This window comes from Hesperophylax consimilis, chromosome 17 (genome assembly GCF_061612785.1).
Source record: "Hesperophylax consimilis isolate HC1 chromosome 17, BYU_Hcon_1.0, whole genome shotgun sequence".
Taxonomy (NCBI): Eukaryota; Metazoa; Arthropoda; class Insecta; order Trichoptera; family Limnephilidae; genus Hesperophylax; species Hesperophylax consimilis.
Genome location: NC_142852.1, coordinates 561,210 through 577,109, shown reverse-complemented (window position 1 = coordinate 577,109; position 15,900 = coordinate 561,210). Strand labels below are relative to the sequence as shown.

General features: G+C 33.9%; 1 protein-coding gene across 1 annotated transcript in view; it reads right to left on the bottom strand.

Annotated features, from left to right (window-relative positions):
• LOC149415714 (lysosomal alpha-mannosidase-like) overlaps positions 1-15,900 on the bottom strand; it is an 80,954-nt gene extending 65,054 nt beyond the window's left edge. The window contains exons 1-4 of the mRNA XM_089641650.1: positions 15,802-15,900; positions 13,825-13,927; positions 13,290-13,371; positions 10,530-10,715 (exon numbers count right to left, since the gene is read on the bottom strand). Of these exons, the coding sequence (XP_089497776.1) occupies positions 10,530-10,715; positions 13,290-13,371; positions 13,825-13,927; positions 15,802-15,900 (470 nt within the window). The remainder of the gene's footprint in view (positions 1-10,529; positions 10,716-13,289; positions 13,372-13,824; positions 13,928-15,801) is intronic.

Sequence of the window (15,900 nt, the reverse complement as noted above, 5' to 3'; positions counted from 1 at the left end):
ATTAACTCCCGTTAAACTCATTGATGTCAGTTTGTCAACGGGTTCTTTTAAAAATAACTTGTCAAATACATATACAATTAGTACAAACAAAATTCTTTTACATAACCATTTTTTTAACATACATTTCCTTCTGTGAGTCAATACACAGCTTTTCATTGAGTTTGGTAACATGTTGTAAATGATTGGAACGAGGTATTCTAGAGTTCTCTGACCGTATTTATTTAGGTATCTGGGAACAACAAGTCCATCGTTTGCAATCAGTCTTGTATTATGAACATGTGTCACTATTTTATTATGTTCAGATTGAGATGTATGCTGACTCGCAATTTAAAGCCACAATAAAGCACGAACAGATAATGAATTTACAGAATTGTATAGTAATGACTTTGGTACGTCATGTAATAATTTTACCAAAGAATATTGTACATTTTGGAATGATAGAAGATTTGTTTTAGTTGAATGTCCCCACGAAGTTATTCCATATCTTATTAAGGATTCCTCAAATGACAGGTATACTATTCTATGGGTATTTGGTGGAACAAAAAACTTCAATCTGTAAAGTTTGCTCACTATAGCTCTAAGCCAATACAATTGTAACTTACTTATAGGCATGAAATGAAATGTTATAGGATTCGCAAAGAGTGCAAGGCTGATGTAAGCGTAATGAGTAAGATTAAGAAAGGGACGCTTAGATGGTTTGGGCATGTAGAGCGAATGAGCGAAGATAGGAGTGTAAGGAGAATATATGATGCGAATGCGATCAATGCGATATCAATGATATGTATGAGACGATGTATGAATGTGAATGAGGCAAGGATTGTGTGGTGTGACCGAGTTGTTTGGCGGTCCGTCCTCTCTGCCTACTCCTGCAGTAACGGTGTAATGGTTAGTTAGTTAGTGAGTTAATACATATATTTTCGAAGCCAAATCCTAATTGAATGTTACCAATATTTATTTTGTATATTAACTGCTGTCGTTTTTTATAATGTCAACTAAACCTACAATTCTGTGCAAATACATATACATTCCAGAATGTAAGATACTCTCAGTATCGCCCTGGTGTGAGACCACCATTCAGAATTGAAACGTTGTTTGAAATTGATTTATCACTATTTGGTGACCAGATCTGAATAGCCAGGTACTCCCCCCCCCACCTTCCTGTTCCCTATTTTCTTCCTCTCCCATTAGCTCCAGACGGTTGGGAGTAGTTGGGACTATTGTGCTTTATTCACATAAAAAAATGGCGGTCCGTGTGATTGATAAGAACGATTGCCAACTATAATGCATAGACCCAATGTAGGCATGCTGAGTCTGTTCTACAGGTATTATAATTGAGTCTGCTCTAAGGAGCTGATCGTGAAACTCGACGGACACGGGGGACACACGCGTTCACAGTCGATGTTCGCTTCATGAGAACGGGTCGTTTTATGTAAGTCGGCTCATATAAGCCACCGGTATCTGTTTTACCTCCTTCACATAATCCTGATATCTTCAAGACCCGCATAAATAAATTCCTTCCTACAGCTCCTACCTTAACCCGCCTCACAAGGCTGCCCAACCGGGTGGCGACATACCTCCCCTGCCTTTATACTGTACAGATATGGGCGCTCTAGAGTGAAAATTATGCTAATTGAATTTGTTAATTATTGTTAACCGTGAAATGTAAAAAATCTTCCTGCGTATGTTTGTGCTAGCGAAATTCTATAATTAGAGGACCGATATTGCTAAAAAGTCAAAAGTTTGTTCTTATTAGTGCCAGGAGTGTTTAGATAGTGATTTGAATGGTATACAAAGTCGGGGGCGCCCGAGGAATACTTAACGGAATATCGCTGCAACGATATGAGATACAGAGTCGAATTAAAATCGATTTAACTCTGGAGTTCCACAGGGGTCGAAGCTTGGACCCTTATTTTTTTCTATCTATTTATCAACGACATTATTCATTGCATAAAATTTTCTAAGTTTCTCTTATTCGCTGATGACATCTTTGGAAAACTGCTTGCAGCTAGAAAGTGATATAAATTCTATCGTCGAATGGAGTCATACCAATAAATTAGGATTTAATATTAAGAAATGTTCCAATATGTGCTACACCAAGGCAAACAAAATGATTTACTACAACTACAAAATTTCTTCAGCACATTGTTATTTCGAGAGATTTGGGAATCGCATTTGATACGCACCTAACATTTCACGTCCACATATAAACGATACGCAACAAAGCTTTAAGAATGCTAGGATTTGTGCTATACTATAGTTTAGTACGCAGCATTTTGGAAAGTGGTTCTGTAATATGGGGACCAATGGATTTAACTTACTCTCAAATGATAGAGAAGGTACAAAAGATGTTTCTGAGATATTTATATCTTAGAGACTTCGGATGTTATCCCTGGTTATATCCATCAGCCTTTTTGTCCGGTATCCTGGGTATTAATGGCCTCACCGATAGAAGTAAATTTGCTCTGCTGACAACACCATATAATCTTCTAAACGGTAACATCTGTATTCCCGATGTAATTGTCGGGGACATTAGAGTTTTATGTCCCCGACAATTACACAAGAACACAGAACCTTTGTCGTTCCAAAATGCAGAACTAACTTACCATTAGTAATGCCGCTCGGAAAAATGATTCTGTTTCTAAATTACCTGTCCCCTGATATAGATATTTTCCAATTAAATATTCTAGAAATACGAAATACGAGAAATACGTAAGAAAGAGATAGGCACAATAATGAATGGGTCATTGAATGAATTGCAACAAAAACAGATTGGTCGATTGATTGATTGCCGAATTGATCCAAAAATGACAATTAGCAAATCTGCCGCTGATATTAAATATTTAATTATTATCGCTGCGGATTACAAAATTATACGATTAAAATGTGCTCGCTTTAATTCAGTAGTTCTTTGGAGATCTGGTAAATCCTAAACGTGACTTGCACAACTGAAAAAGTCTTGGATCAATCAATTTATTATCTCGAGACGTTATCTAGTAATCCAATAATACAGATAAACGGTAGCCATGACCGGCATTTTTAAATATTATTTATGGTGGGTTTTGATATTAATTGAATTTATTGGAATAACTTTTGGAGGTTATATCAATCAACGTAATATTTAATCATTACAAGCAAATATTTTCATATATTTTATGATCTTTAGACCTAAAACACATCATATAAATAATTCCTACTTAACTTATCTATAATATTATTATGCGATCGTCTGGACGGTCTGGGCCCTCTGATTGGTCGAATTCAAATAATTTGTTTTGGTTAAATTCCGCTAACTTGAAAATTAAGACCCAATTTCATACTAAAATAGGATCATCAGATTTCTTCAAAAACATCGTTTCTGCTCATATAATTTTTGGATAATATCGAAGAAAATATGTTTTAGAAAGTTCACAATCCATTGGATTAATTACGTCACAGTAAAAATTATCCACATTTACAATTTATATATTTGAAGAATCAAACATTCCAAGGTTCCTTAAAAGTGTCAATCCCTCCTTTACCGGCCGCTGGGGTAGTTTCTCTATTGGCCGACAGAGCGCATAAGAGCGATATACAAATACGTATCACTTCATTTATTCAAACAACGGTAATTACTTACGTGAAACTACCGTTTTAATACGCATTTACAAATAAAAACAAACATTTGATTCAACTTAATGACAATAAACAACAACTCTTTGCATGTACGATTTTGAAAAATATTGATATTTAATATTATTTACGTAAATAATAATTTCGCATTATTTTGACAGAACACCGATATGATATACGCGAAAGTATAGACACTGCCAACCCAATAAAATAACATGAAAGACAATCGGAAGATAGAAACGCTTCGTTGATTGTAAAATTAGCCAACAAATCTCTAATCTGACATGTACTTATATGTATAATAAAACAATCATTTTGCCGGGTATAAATATTTATATAATATATATTAAGGTATTATTCGGAAACGCTGGACAAGGATAATACGAAATATTTTTAAGTAAAACCTTCGGATTTACCTTAATTAATATAGAAGGAATCTGAATGCATTCGGGAATTTTTGAATTTTAGCATTTTAATTTTTAATTACGTAAAATTAAAATTTGCTTTCGTTGTATTGGATGACAGCCGGAATAATTTCTATTGATGACATTTTCTTTTTTTGGTATTCCTGATATGAGTGTCTAGAATTTTTACCATAATTTACTCTATGCAAATATTATTTTGGTATTTTGGTTTCTTTTACAAGTAATTACAAGTTTTTTAATAGGTTAGGTTGGATTATTTTAGGTTAGGTTAGGACATAGGTTAGGTTGGATTATTATAGGTTAGGCTGGATTATTATAGGTTAGGTTATTATAGGTGAGGTTAAATAAAATAATAGCCAAATAAATCATTTGTGCTAAGTAGGCACTATTTTGCCGGAATATTGTATTACATTATATTTTTTTAATTTACGTTTTTCAATTGTCTCTTCTCGCTCATTTCAGGAATACCGACAAAAGAAAATGTTATCAACAGAAATTATTCAGGCTGTCATCCCATACAGCGGAAGCGAATTTTCATTTTACGTAATTAAAAATTAAAAAGCTAAAATTAAAATTTTCCCAAATGCTGTTCGATTCCTTTTATAGTAATTAAGGTAAATCAGAAGGTATTATTTAAAAATATTTTCTATTTTCCGTGTCCAGCGATTCCGAATATTTACCTATATTAATTTACCTTTAGCCATTTAGGCAATTATTCGGGAAAGGTAAAGTTTTACCCGAACAACTGTCATTCTTATTATGCCTAAACGCCTTCCTGTTCCGTGTTTTAACAATGGAGGATTACAGGCCTTATTATGGCACAAAAATATTGATTCAGCATATATCTGACTCCGAATATAAAAGGAAAGTGGAACATGAACCTGACTTCTTCAGGATATAATGATAACTAAATGCTAAGACAGAGTTATGGCTTATATATAAGAGTGACAGAGGGAGAAAGAACAAAATTAGAGGGAGACAAAATATTTGACATAGGTAAAATGGATCATCAATTAGTGAAGAAGCTTGGTCGAATTGAAACCGGTCGATATATGAAATAATAAATTCGTGGTTAAATACAAAGTGTTTGTGTTTTATTTTATAATATAATGTCTAACCACAAAGTAATTGCTTCCTATGAAAAAAAAAAAAAGAAATAAACAATATTTATATTGATTATTTTTAAGATGAAATATATCTCCCAGATCAGAGTATTTATTTCCGAGATTGTGAAGTCTTGGAATTGGGGAATTTTGATAAGACAGTGTCCTGGTGTTGTAAAAATAAAAGGGTAGTAAATTGATTAATTGGAGTAACTCAGGACAGTCAATTTTGTAATGAAGTATTTTATGTAGTACTATTAAATCTGTGTTTATTCTTCTTTCTAAAAGTTTTAATATGGACAATTTATCTAGTAAGTAGTTTTTTTTTTTTTTTTTTTTTTTTTTTTTTTAAATTCACCTTTTTTTTTTATTTTTTTTTTTATTTTTATTTTTTTATTTATTTATTTATTTAGTACAGGTGATGATACAATGACACATGTAGATAAAAAATACTTTGACTGCCCAACTAGGAGGAATTCCCGTTTTAGGACAGTCAAAATTGAGTTAGTATTCATGCACGCATACATATTTTGTAAGAACAGAAACAAAAAAGGAAAAAAAAAGAAAAGTAATATAATATATACATAACTAAAAAAATATATATATATATATATATATAACTAAAAAATAATGATACATTAAAAAGAAAAATATTATTATAAAAGATTAAAAGCAAAAAGTTATAAAGTTAACTGATGTTAACTTGTTGTTTGGTTTGTTTAGTTTTGTTTGTTTTTTTGTTTTCTTAATGTGTTTGATATTTTGTTTGTTTTATTTTTGGAAAAGTGTGAGTTCACACTCTTTTCTCCCTAATTGGTGAAGCCAGACAGTGATCGATTTACGAAGAGCACCTATGCTTTCCTTTTTCCAAGCATCAGGTATAAAGTTGTAAAGTTTTGGGCCTAGGAATGAAAAATGTCTTTGAGCAAGTGAAGTTTTGGTTGTGGGTGGTACGATTGGATTCCTCCGTGAGTGTCGGGTGTCGTGAGAGTGGTCAATAGATGGGTAGAGATGACGTTTTTTATGAGTGTTCAAAATTATTTTCCTCATGTATAATTGTCTGACATCTAGAACTCGTAACTCTTCAAATAGTGAATCGTTGTGGTACCTAAAAGGTTTTTTCATGATTACCCTTAGTAAGGATTTTTGGGCCTTTGCTAAGTGGTCTAAAACCATTTTTGCGCATCCACCCCAGCCTAATGATGCATAGTCTAATAGTGACCCACACATAGCGTTGTAAATGAGTCTTAAATCTTTTAGACATAGGATATTTCTAATTGGCATAAAGATATGCGTCAGCTTTCTAACCTTAGTAGTCACAAGGTCTATATGTCCGTCCCATCTAAGATGTTTGTCGATAACAATACCGAGATATTTTATACTGTTCACGCATTCTAATTTATAGCAATTACAGATATTTGATTCGATGCATTTATGTATGAAAATATTGTATAATTCTTTGGGTTGGCCCGCTTCTGTCGCACTGAATCGTATAAATTTTGTTTTTTCTGAATTGAGAGTCAAAAGATTATAATCTAACCAATATTTAAGCTGGTTAATACCGTCTACTGCTTTGTTGTGTACAGCATTCCAGTTTCTTCCTTCAAATATTAAGACAGTATCATCCGCAAATGTTATGATGTGATTGGAGAGATTACTGTTACATAAATCATTTATATAAATACTGAACAGAAGTGGTCCTAGGGTACTCCCTTGCGGTACACCAAATTCTATAAGGGCAGGATCGCTAACTGTATCATTAATTTTAACTTTTTGGTATCTGTTCGCTAAGTAACTATCCATCCATTTGAATAGCTGTCCCTGAATGCCGATGGCCTGTAGTTTTTTCAGAAGTATTTTATGCGAGATGGTATCAAAAGCTTTTGCCAGATCAAGGAAGAGAGCGATGGACTTAACTCCCTGGTCAATATTATTGGAAATAATATCAGTCAGTTTAGCAATAGCATCTTCTGTTCCTAAACCAGGTCGAAAGCCAAATTGGTTCTTGGAAAGGATCTTATGATTTTCTAGGTAGAGACTAAGACGATTTTTGACGATTTTCTCAATAATTTTTGAGATTGAATTTAGTAGAGATATAGGCCGATAATTTTGTATATCCGATTTGTCTCCATTTTTGTGAATCAGTATGACAATTGATTCTTTTAAGTGGTTCGGAAATGTGCCTGATTTGAAACTAAGATTACAGATAAATGCAATAGTACTAGCTATAAGTGGTTTCAACACTTTTAGCAAATTTGTTGACACTTTATCTGACCCACAAGCATTCGATGTCTTGAGTTCATCTATCATTTTCATTACTTCATTAGTCGTAGTTTGAATTTCATCTAATTTACAATTATAAACAGTTGAAGGTATGTTGGCTAGATCGGATTCAGTTTTCTTACATTTATCGAGTATTTTGATAGCGAGTGAAGCTCCTACGGAAGTAAAATAATGATTTGCAAAATTAGCCATCCCCTTGGGGTCAGCAGTGTTTGTGTTTTTAGTGTCTAATGATTGTATGAATGACGACTTATTATTTTTTGTTTTGGTGATTTTTCGAAATATATCCCAGAAACGTTTCGGAGTTAATGTGTTTTCGTATATATATTGTTTGTAGAATTTTTCTTTTGTTGTTTTAATTAATTTTTTGCACAAGTTCCTATATTTCTTATATTGTTCTTGTAGTAAAATATTATCTGGTTGCCTTTTCGAAATTTTGTGGAGTTGGTTTCGTCTATGAATAGATTTGACAAGGCCAGGGGAGATCCATGGCATGAGTTTAAATTGTTTGTTTGGGATACATTTGTTGACAGTGTTATTAGATATGTAGAATTGCAATTTCTTAATAAATTCGTCCATTGCTTGGTTAGTGTCAGTCTGATCTAGTACGTTATGCCACTTTTCTGTACGTAGCTCCTCAAGCAGGCTGCTGTAATTTATTCTAGAAATATATTTGTTTTTAGCAGCAGAGGAGGGCTTATTTCTTAGACCGAGCGCCGTGGTATAATGGTCTAAAATTGTTGTGTGTATGACAAACGAGTCTATGAACTTAATATTTTTTATGTTAATGTGATCTAAGCAGGATTTGCTCGTGCCTTGTACTCTAGTGGGGGTGTTAATTGTTGGAGTGAAACCGTTTTCGCTCAGAAAACATAAATAATCATCGCATTGACAGTGATTGTCTAAGATTATATTGACATTTAGGTCTCCAATGATTATTTGATGTTCTGAGTTGTTTGTGCTGTTAATTATGGAATGTAGTGAATTAAGAAAGGTATCAATATTGTTGAAAGATGGTGATCTATAAATTGCAAATATGCACACATTTTTGTTAAGTACTATTTTTAGACAATTTGCTTGTGATAAAGCGAGCTCATCAACTTGAGCTTGTATTTCGTTCCTGACATAGATAATAATTCCACTGGATTTATTTATTTTTATAGATGTGTGGTATTCAGTGTAATTTTGTATTTCTTTGGAGGTATAGTATTCATTGATCCAGCACTCAGTCAAAACTAATATGTCAAATGTGAATTTAAGTTGGTCAAGAAATATGAGAAGATCATCAATATTGGTAATACTTCGTATATTCTGGTGTACAATTTTTAGACTGTACGATTCCCAACAGTATTTATTTATGTCTTTAGGATTATCAACTACATAATTGTTGCATGTGAGCATAGATTCATCGGGAATTTCAAAAGAATGTTGGATCATTTTTAGAGTAAGTTATCTGTAAGTAAACCCACACGGTAATATTAATTTGGGATGGTAAATTTATGTTTTTGATGTGTGAACAAAGAGTACATAAGTTTGGTTGCTCAGTTATTGACATAAAATAATATACATAAATTATTGTAATACATAAGTTGTGAGAAAACATTAGCCATTTCATGTTCTTCGAATGGTACAAATAAAAATTGCAATTGGATATAATCAATGGTTATAATCAATGTTTTCTACAGGAATATGAAATTTATAGTTTATATACTTCAGGAACTTATGTTGAATCTTTTCAATGTTATCGGAATGAATATTGTAAAAGGGAGACCATAATGTAGAATTATACTCTAGTTGGCATCTAACAAGGGTTTTGTACAACATGATAAATGTGCCTAAATTATTGAAGTCTTTTGAAACTCTCAAAACAAATCCAAGAGTCTTAAGAGCCTTATTGATAATGTTATTAATATGATACACAAAAGTTAGTTTGCTATCGAACAATATACCTAGGTCAATAATTTCACTGACGCAATTAAATTTTTTATCTTTTAATGTATATTGAAAAAATATTGGATTATTTATTCTGTAAAAATTAATGAACTGACATTTCTTTGTGTTCAATGCAAGTTTGTTGATAGAGCACCATTCAAAAATATTTCTCAATTAGTTTGTAATATAATGCAATCATTTATGTTATTAATCTCTTTATAAAGTTTCATATCATCAGCAAAAAGTAATTCTTTTATGTTAGTAAATACATTTATTTAAACCTAAAAACCGTGAGTCAACCCCATTCCTTTAAAAAACAAATTACGAAATGGATCCTTACACACGGAATACAATACAACTACAATACCCATTCATTCTACACTCTTTCAATTTAAGGCGATGCACTACGTCGTGTAATATTTTAAATTGAGCCGCTATCAATAACACCTTTTACGTAGATGGCGATAAGGTTTAAATTCCCGCTTAACACCATCCGCCTGTTTTGATTTATGCAACTAAAAAACATGGCCAAAAAGTGCCTTTTATTTTATTTTGTGTATGTTCAGGTATAAATATTTAATTTTTTTCCTATCATTTTATGAATAACTTAATTTGCCACATTATACAATAAAATCATAAACGAAAATGGGTTCGTAAGTAGGAGATTTTGAACTTTAAAGCAGTTTTCATAGGCCTTATACATTATTTTTTTCTGGGCTTATAAAAAGACTTATCTAAAAATTTTTATTAATATCGGAACTTGACTGTCTTACCGGTACAGGCCTTATTATGGCACAAAAATATTGATTCAGCATATATCTGACTCCGAATATAAAAGGAAAGTGGAACATGAACACAATACTAGGTTCACATAGCTGATTTTCAAGTGCTGTGAAAGTTCTATTCAAGTTTTGTTATTATTTTAGTTTTGTGTATCAACAGGCAAATAATGATGTAATGGCAAAACTTGAAAAGAACTTGAAAGCAGTCTGTCAATCTTGAATGTGGCCAAGACAGATTAAACACCAACGATTTTATAATTCAGCATCTTTGTGGAGATTTGTTCTCCCCACGAAATGCAGGACTGATAGGAGTAGAGAATCCTCAATCATCAGTGCTATTGGATCATAATCCTAAGCAATTAGGTAAAAACTCAAGGTGGACTCAATGGACTCACCGTAGTCCCCAGGTGAACTGGTCCACGAGGCTCTGGTAATGTGTCGTGGCTTCATCGTTCATTGACCAGGCTCCTCCGGCGAACTCCAGGCGCCCCTCGGAGACCAGGAGTTGCACGCTCTCTCTGGTCTGATCGTCCTGTTCCAGCCACCAGCGCCAGAAGAATGCCATCTCCACGTAGATAAACCTCAACACAAACGCAGCATAATGTAGTTGTTGACATCAGAAGACGCGTCTAACAACTTGCAATGATAACCCAAACCGTTAATATAAACGGTTACTCGAAATTATTTAAAAATTAGAAAAAAAACGGTTGTGACGAAAGACAGGCACTGATTACTATTTAGTAAATTGTTGCAGGACCCGGCAAGAGGATAAATTATCAAAACGACAATTCAATATACCTTTAAAATGTGATATAAAGTCATGAATGAATACTTACGCGAATTGTGCTTTATTAAAATCAGTCACACGGGATACTTGCGGGCGTGTTTGCGCGTTTTTTTTCTTCACATTATTTTATTCATATCTAGTACATTCAATAGGACCTCTAGTACATTCAATAGGACATCTAGTCCATTCAATAGGACATCTAGTACATTCAATAGGACCTCTAGAACATTAAATAGGACATCTAGTACATTCAATACGATCTCTAGTACAATAAATAGGACATCTAACCTATTTATTGTACTAACCTAACCTAACCTATACAGACTTCGAAAAAGCATTTGATAAAGTCGACCATGATATTTTACTAATAAAATTGAGTGACATCGGATTCTCTCAGGATTTTCTCGCTTTCGTAGCTAGCTACTTACACAATCGTCGTCAGTATGTCAGTTACGGACACCAGTTCTCTCACGAATACAAAACTAACTCCGGGATTCCCCAGGGATCGAATCTAGGACCCCTCCTCTTTCTTTTATTCATTAATGATATAGGCAAGACCATTAACCGCTCAAAATATCTCCTCTTTGCTGACGATATCAAACTTTTTAGAGCTATCAAAAGTTGTATCGATTCCATTCTTCTGCAGAATGATCTCGATTCTCTTGTAAAATGGTCTGAATTAAATAAATTACCCTTCAGCATCCAGAAATGCAGTGTAGTTACATTTACAAGATCCAAAGATACATTTCTATTCCCATATCACATCAATAAAAATATATTAACACGCAAAAACGAGATTCGTGACCTTGGGGTGATCTTCGAAGCAAATCTCTCTTTCAAATCTCACATATCTGACATTGTCTCCCGCGCCAACAAAATGCTTGGATTTGTTCTTCGTAATGCGAGATCATTTACTAATGGAATTGCAATACGGAGAACATATGAAGCACTTGTCCGCAGCATCCTAGAATACAGCTCCATTATTTGGGCCCCTTCTGAACAAAACCATATCTTAGAAATAGAAAAAGTACAAAAAAGGTTTATGCGTTACCTGTATATGAGGGAATATACATACTATCCATTCCTGTATCCATCCTTGTTCTTAACAGGAATGCTCGATTTCAATACATTAGAAGCCCGCAGAAAAATATTTTTAGGCAAACACTTTTTTAAGTTAATCTCTGGTACAATACACAATCCGCCTATGTTGCAAGAGGTTAACTTTTATGTCCCTAACAATTATACTCGAGGGAGATCCCATGCACTCTTATATGCTCCGAAAGCGAGGACTTCTGCTTGTCAGAACGCGCCAATAAACAGAGCGACTCAACTGCTTAACGATTCTGCATTAGCCATCGACATTTTCAATGTCACCTACAAACAATTCAGTAACTATCTTATAACATATGTCACAAAATAGTAAAACTACCTGTGTAAACCTTTAATTTGTAATCTTCTCCATAATATATTGGTGTATAACCGTTTTATGGAGAACATGAAAAAAAATAAATAAAAAATAAATAAATAAATAAATAAATTCAATAGGACCTCTAGTACACCGACTTTTGCATCTTTATATATACATTTTTTGATAGATCTTTTTTTCTATGTTTCCTATTATTATTATTACAGCATTTGATATACGAAATAGATGTCAGTCCTACATGATCGACATGTAGGACTTGGCAAGTTTTGTGGATCATTTAAAACATTTATTTCAACAATACTCCTAAACCGAACCCTAGAATTTAAAGTGCCAAAAATGCTTAACATGTTACCCATTAATATAAAAAAATTGCGATTCTACAAATAGATTGAGATATATGCTGAAACAATGGTTACTAAATAGAGATAGTTTATATTAATTTAGGTGTGTTAATTGTATAGTTATAGTAATAATATTATGTGTGTATGTATGTAATTGATTATTAACATCCTGTTGACAAACTGCTTTATTGCAGTTTAACGGGATTGTAGCTTGAAAACCAATAAAAAATTTAAAAAAAAACACATCATGTAAACCTACAAATAGCTGTAATTTTCTGTTTTTGTTTCTTGTGTTTGTATGACTTGTTGCATAGCTTTTATCAAATGTAATTTTATAATTATTTTTTATGTTTCAAAGTATCTGTCAAGTTAAAATTATACTACCAACCATGTAAAAGCCCTCTGGGCGTTAAATAAATAAATAAATCTGGCAAGGTTGGTAACGGGGTTAACTCCGATCAGGTAAGGTAATGTTTTTAATCATCTTAAATATAATCGTAGGGATCTATCTAAATATATATCCTATTGTTACGAATTCATCGGAATCAAATAAAAAAAAATTGCCTCCAGTAAACTCCCGTTAAATCAAATTATCACGTACTTTCTGTCAGGGTTCTGCAACAGGGCATTCACAACGGAGTCCAAGATGTACTGCACGCCAGCTCGCTGCACGTTCGTCTTGCCTGAAAGAAATGACATTAATGAATTATCTGCAGAATAAGCAGTAAGTAGTAATAAGCAGAATAAGTAAACAGCCAATTTGCCTAGGCGCCAAGGAGTCAGGGCGCTGACACTACCTCATAACACCTAATACCTAGAGGTTTTCTATAACGCCTTTTACTGGTATTCACTGTATGATGTGTTAAAAATGGTATTATGAACGGGTCCTGTAAGGACAAAGGAAATGTTGAACATCTCAAAGCAAGATCAGTAGAAAACGGTTATTGGATATTTGCACAATCACACGAAACTTAACCATTTGCCCACAAGCAGATACTGATTGAGGGAGACTCAGTTACAGCAGGACGTACAAGACCCATCGTCTTGCACAGCAGTGAGAGGGACCAATTCATATGTCCTCCGCTCCTGGACACGCTGACCCCCCAGATCATAAATAGATACAGAATAACACTTACTGCCATAGTAATACTGGTCAAATGTCTTCAACCAACCAACATCGTCGTGGGTGTGAGGTACTACATGGACGTTCAGGACTCCATCCTTAATTGGGTTGCAGGACTATTGGTAAATACAAACACAACAAAATACTATTAACAAGGCGTTAACCAACTAAACAGCTAATGCAGAGAGGACGAACCGCCAAAAAACCGCCATCACACATACTCTTTTGTCATTCTGGCTTTTGACATAACCTGGCTCAGCTATTTGGTTCACTTGATCGTGGACTTCTTTCTACATGCCCAAACAATCTGAGCGTCTCTTTCTTAATATTTTTCATTACGCTTACAACTTCTTTGCAGATTTCCACATTTTTCTTTGGATATCATTTCAACAGCATTCAGTCTACTTTAATCCTTTCTCTGTCAGTTCCATACGTCAGGGTAGGTGCCAGCACTCCATTGTGGACTGCTAGCTTCGCTTCTTTGGACAATGTTTAATTAGCGCCAACTGCGTTCAGTCCTCCATGAATGGAGTTACCTGCATTTCCCCTTGTTTCAATATCTCTGTCAGCCTTCCCATCTCTCTAGAACATACTTCCTAAATACACAAACTCATCCACCTGCTCCGAGTATTCCTCAGCAACAACTATATTGCACACTGTTTTCGTACTCTCTCTTTCAAACACCGAGACTTTAGACTTACTTACATTCATCATTAACTCATTCTTCATACATACTTGGTTCATCCTAGACACGAGAGACTGTAGATCTTCCATACTGTTAGCAATCAGCATCGCATCATGTACTCTGAATTGAGTTTTAATATGAATACGCCTCAGGAATGAAATAAAAATAATTTTACTATGTATATAACAACGTATATAATGTATATACAACTCAACTCTGGTACATTAACGTATTGATTTGTCCTTAAAATAAATAAAAAAAATTAAGAAAATCATTCATTTAATTAATCTCTTTAAAAATCTCAACAATTCCTCACTTATTTTGTCAGAAAATTGGAGGACATATTTCCGCTTTAAACTAAAAACTGTTTTTGAAACCTGCTTTCAAATTGTATTATTATAAATAAACATCTACAGTTTTAAAAATGGCTCACCTCACGTTTTTCCGTCTAAAAACTGCACTAAATTACTGGTAATGAAAAAAAAACCGCAAATTTCATCTGTCAGTTCCATGCCATACATCAGGGTAGGTACCAGCACAAACAAATTTCATCTGTCAGTTCCATGCCATACATCAGGGTAGGGACCAGCACAAACAAATTTCATCTGTCAGTTCCATGCCATACATCAGGGTAGGTGGTACCAGCACAAACAAATTTCATCTGTCAGTTCCATGCCATACATCAGGGTAGGTACCAGCACAAACAAATTTCATCTGTCAGTTCCATGCCATACATCAGGGTAGGTACCAGCACAAACAAATTTCATCTGTCAGTTCCATGCCATACATCAGGGTAGGTACCAGCGCAAACAAATTTCATCTGTCAGTTCCATGCCATACATCAGGGTAGGTACCAGCACAAACAAATTTCATCTGTCAGCTACATGCCATACATCAGGGTAGGTACTAGCACAAACAAATTTCATCTGTCAGTTCCATGCCATACATCAGGGTAGGTACCAGCACAAACACATTTTAAAAAATCTCAAAAAATAAATGCCGCAGACGGGAATTAAACCCGCAGCCTTCTGATTGCCGGTCAGCTGTTCTACCGTTAAGCTACGTCGGCTTATTCTAAACCCGCCAAATAATTCAATATGTATAGTATTTTTTAACGCAAAGTTTATAGCTGATTATATTTCTTTATCAGCGGCATTTATTTTTTATTTGAAGATTTTTTCAATTTGTTTGGGTATTTCAGGATAGCAATTATTGCTTGTAATAATTTATCATACTTTGAGCTATGCATAAAACCTTGTCTATAAACATTAGTTAATCATTGAAAAATAATAAATTAGAACTTACTTCATATCCGCATGCGCTTTCTTTTGCTATGCGATTTGGCCGTGCTTCAGCACACATCGCTAGCACCACAAGGACTAGGCAGCACGCTAGTAGACGCAT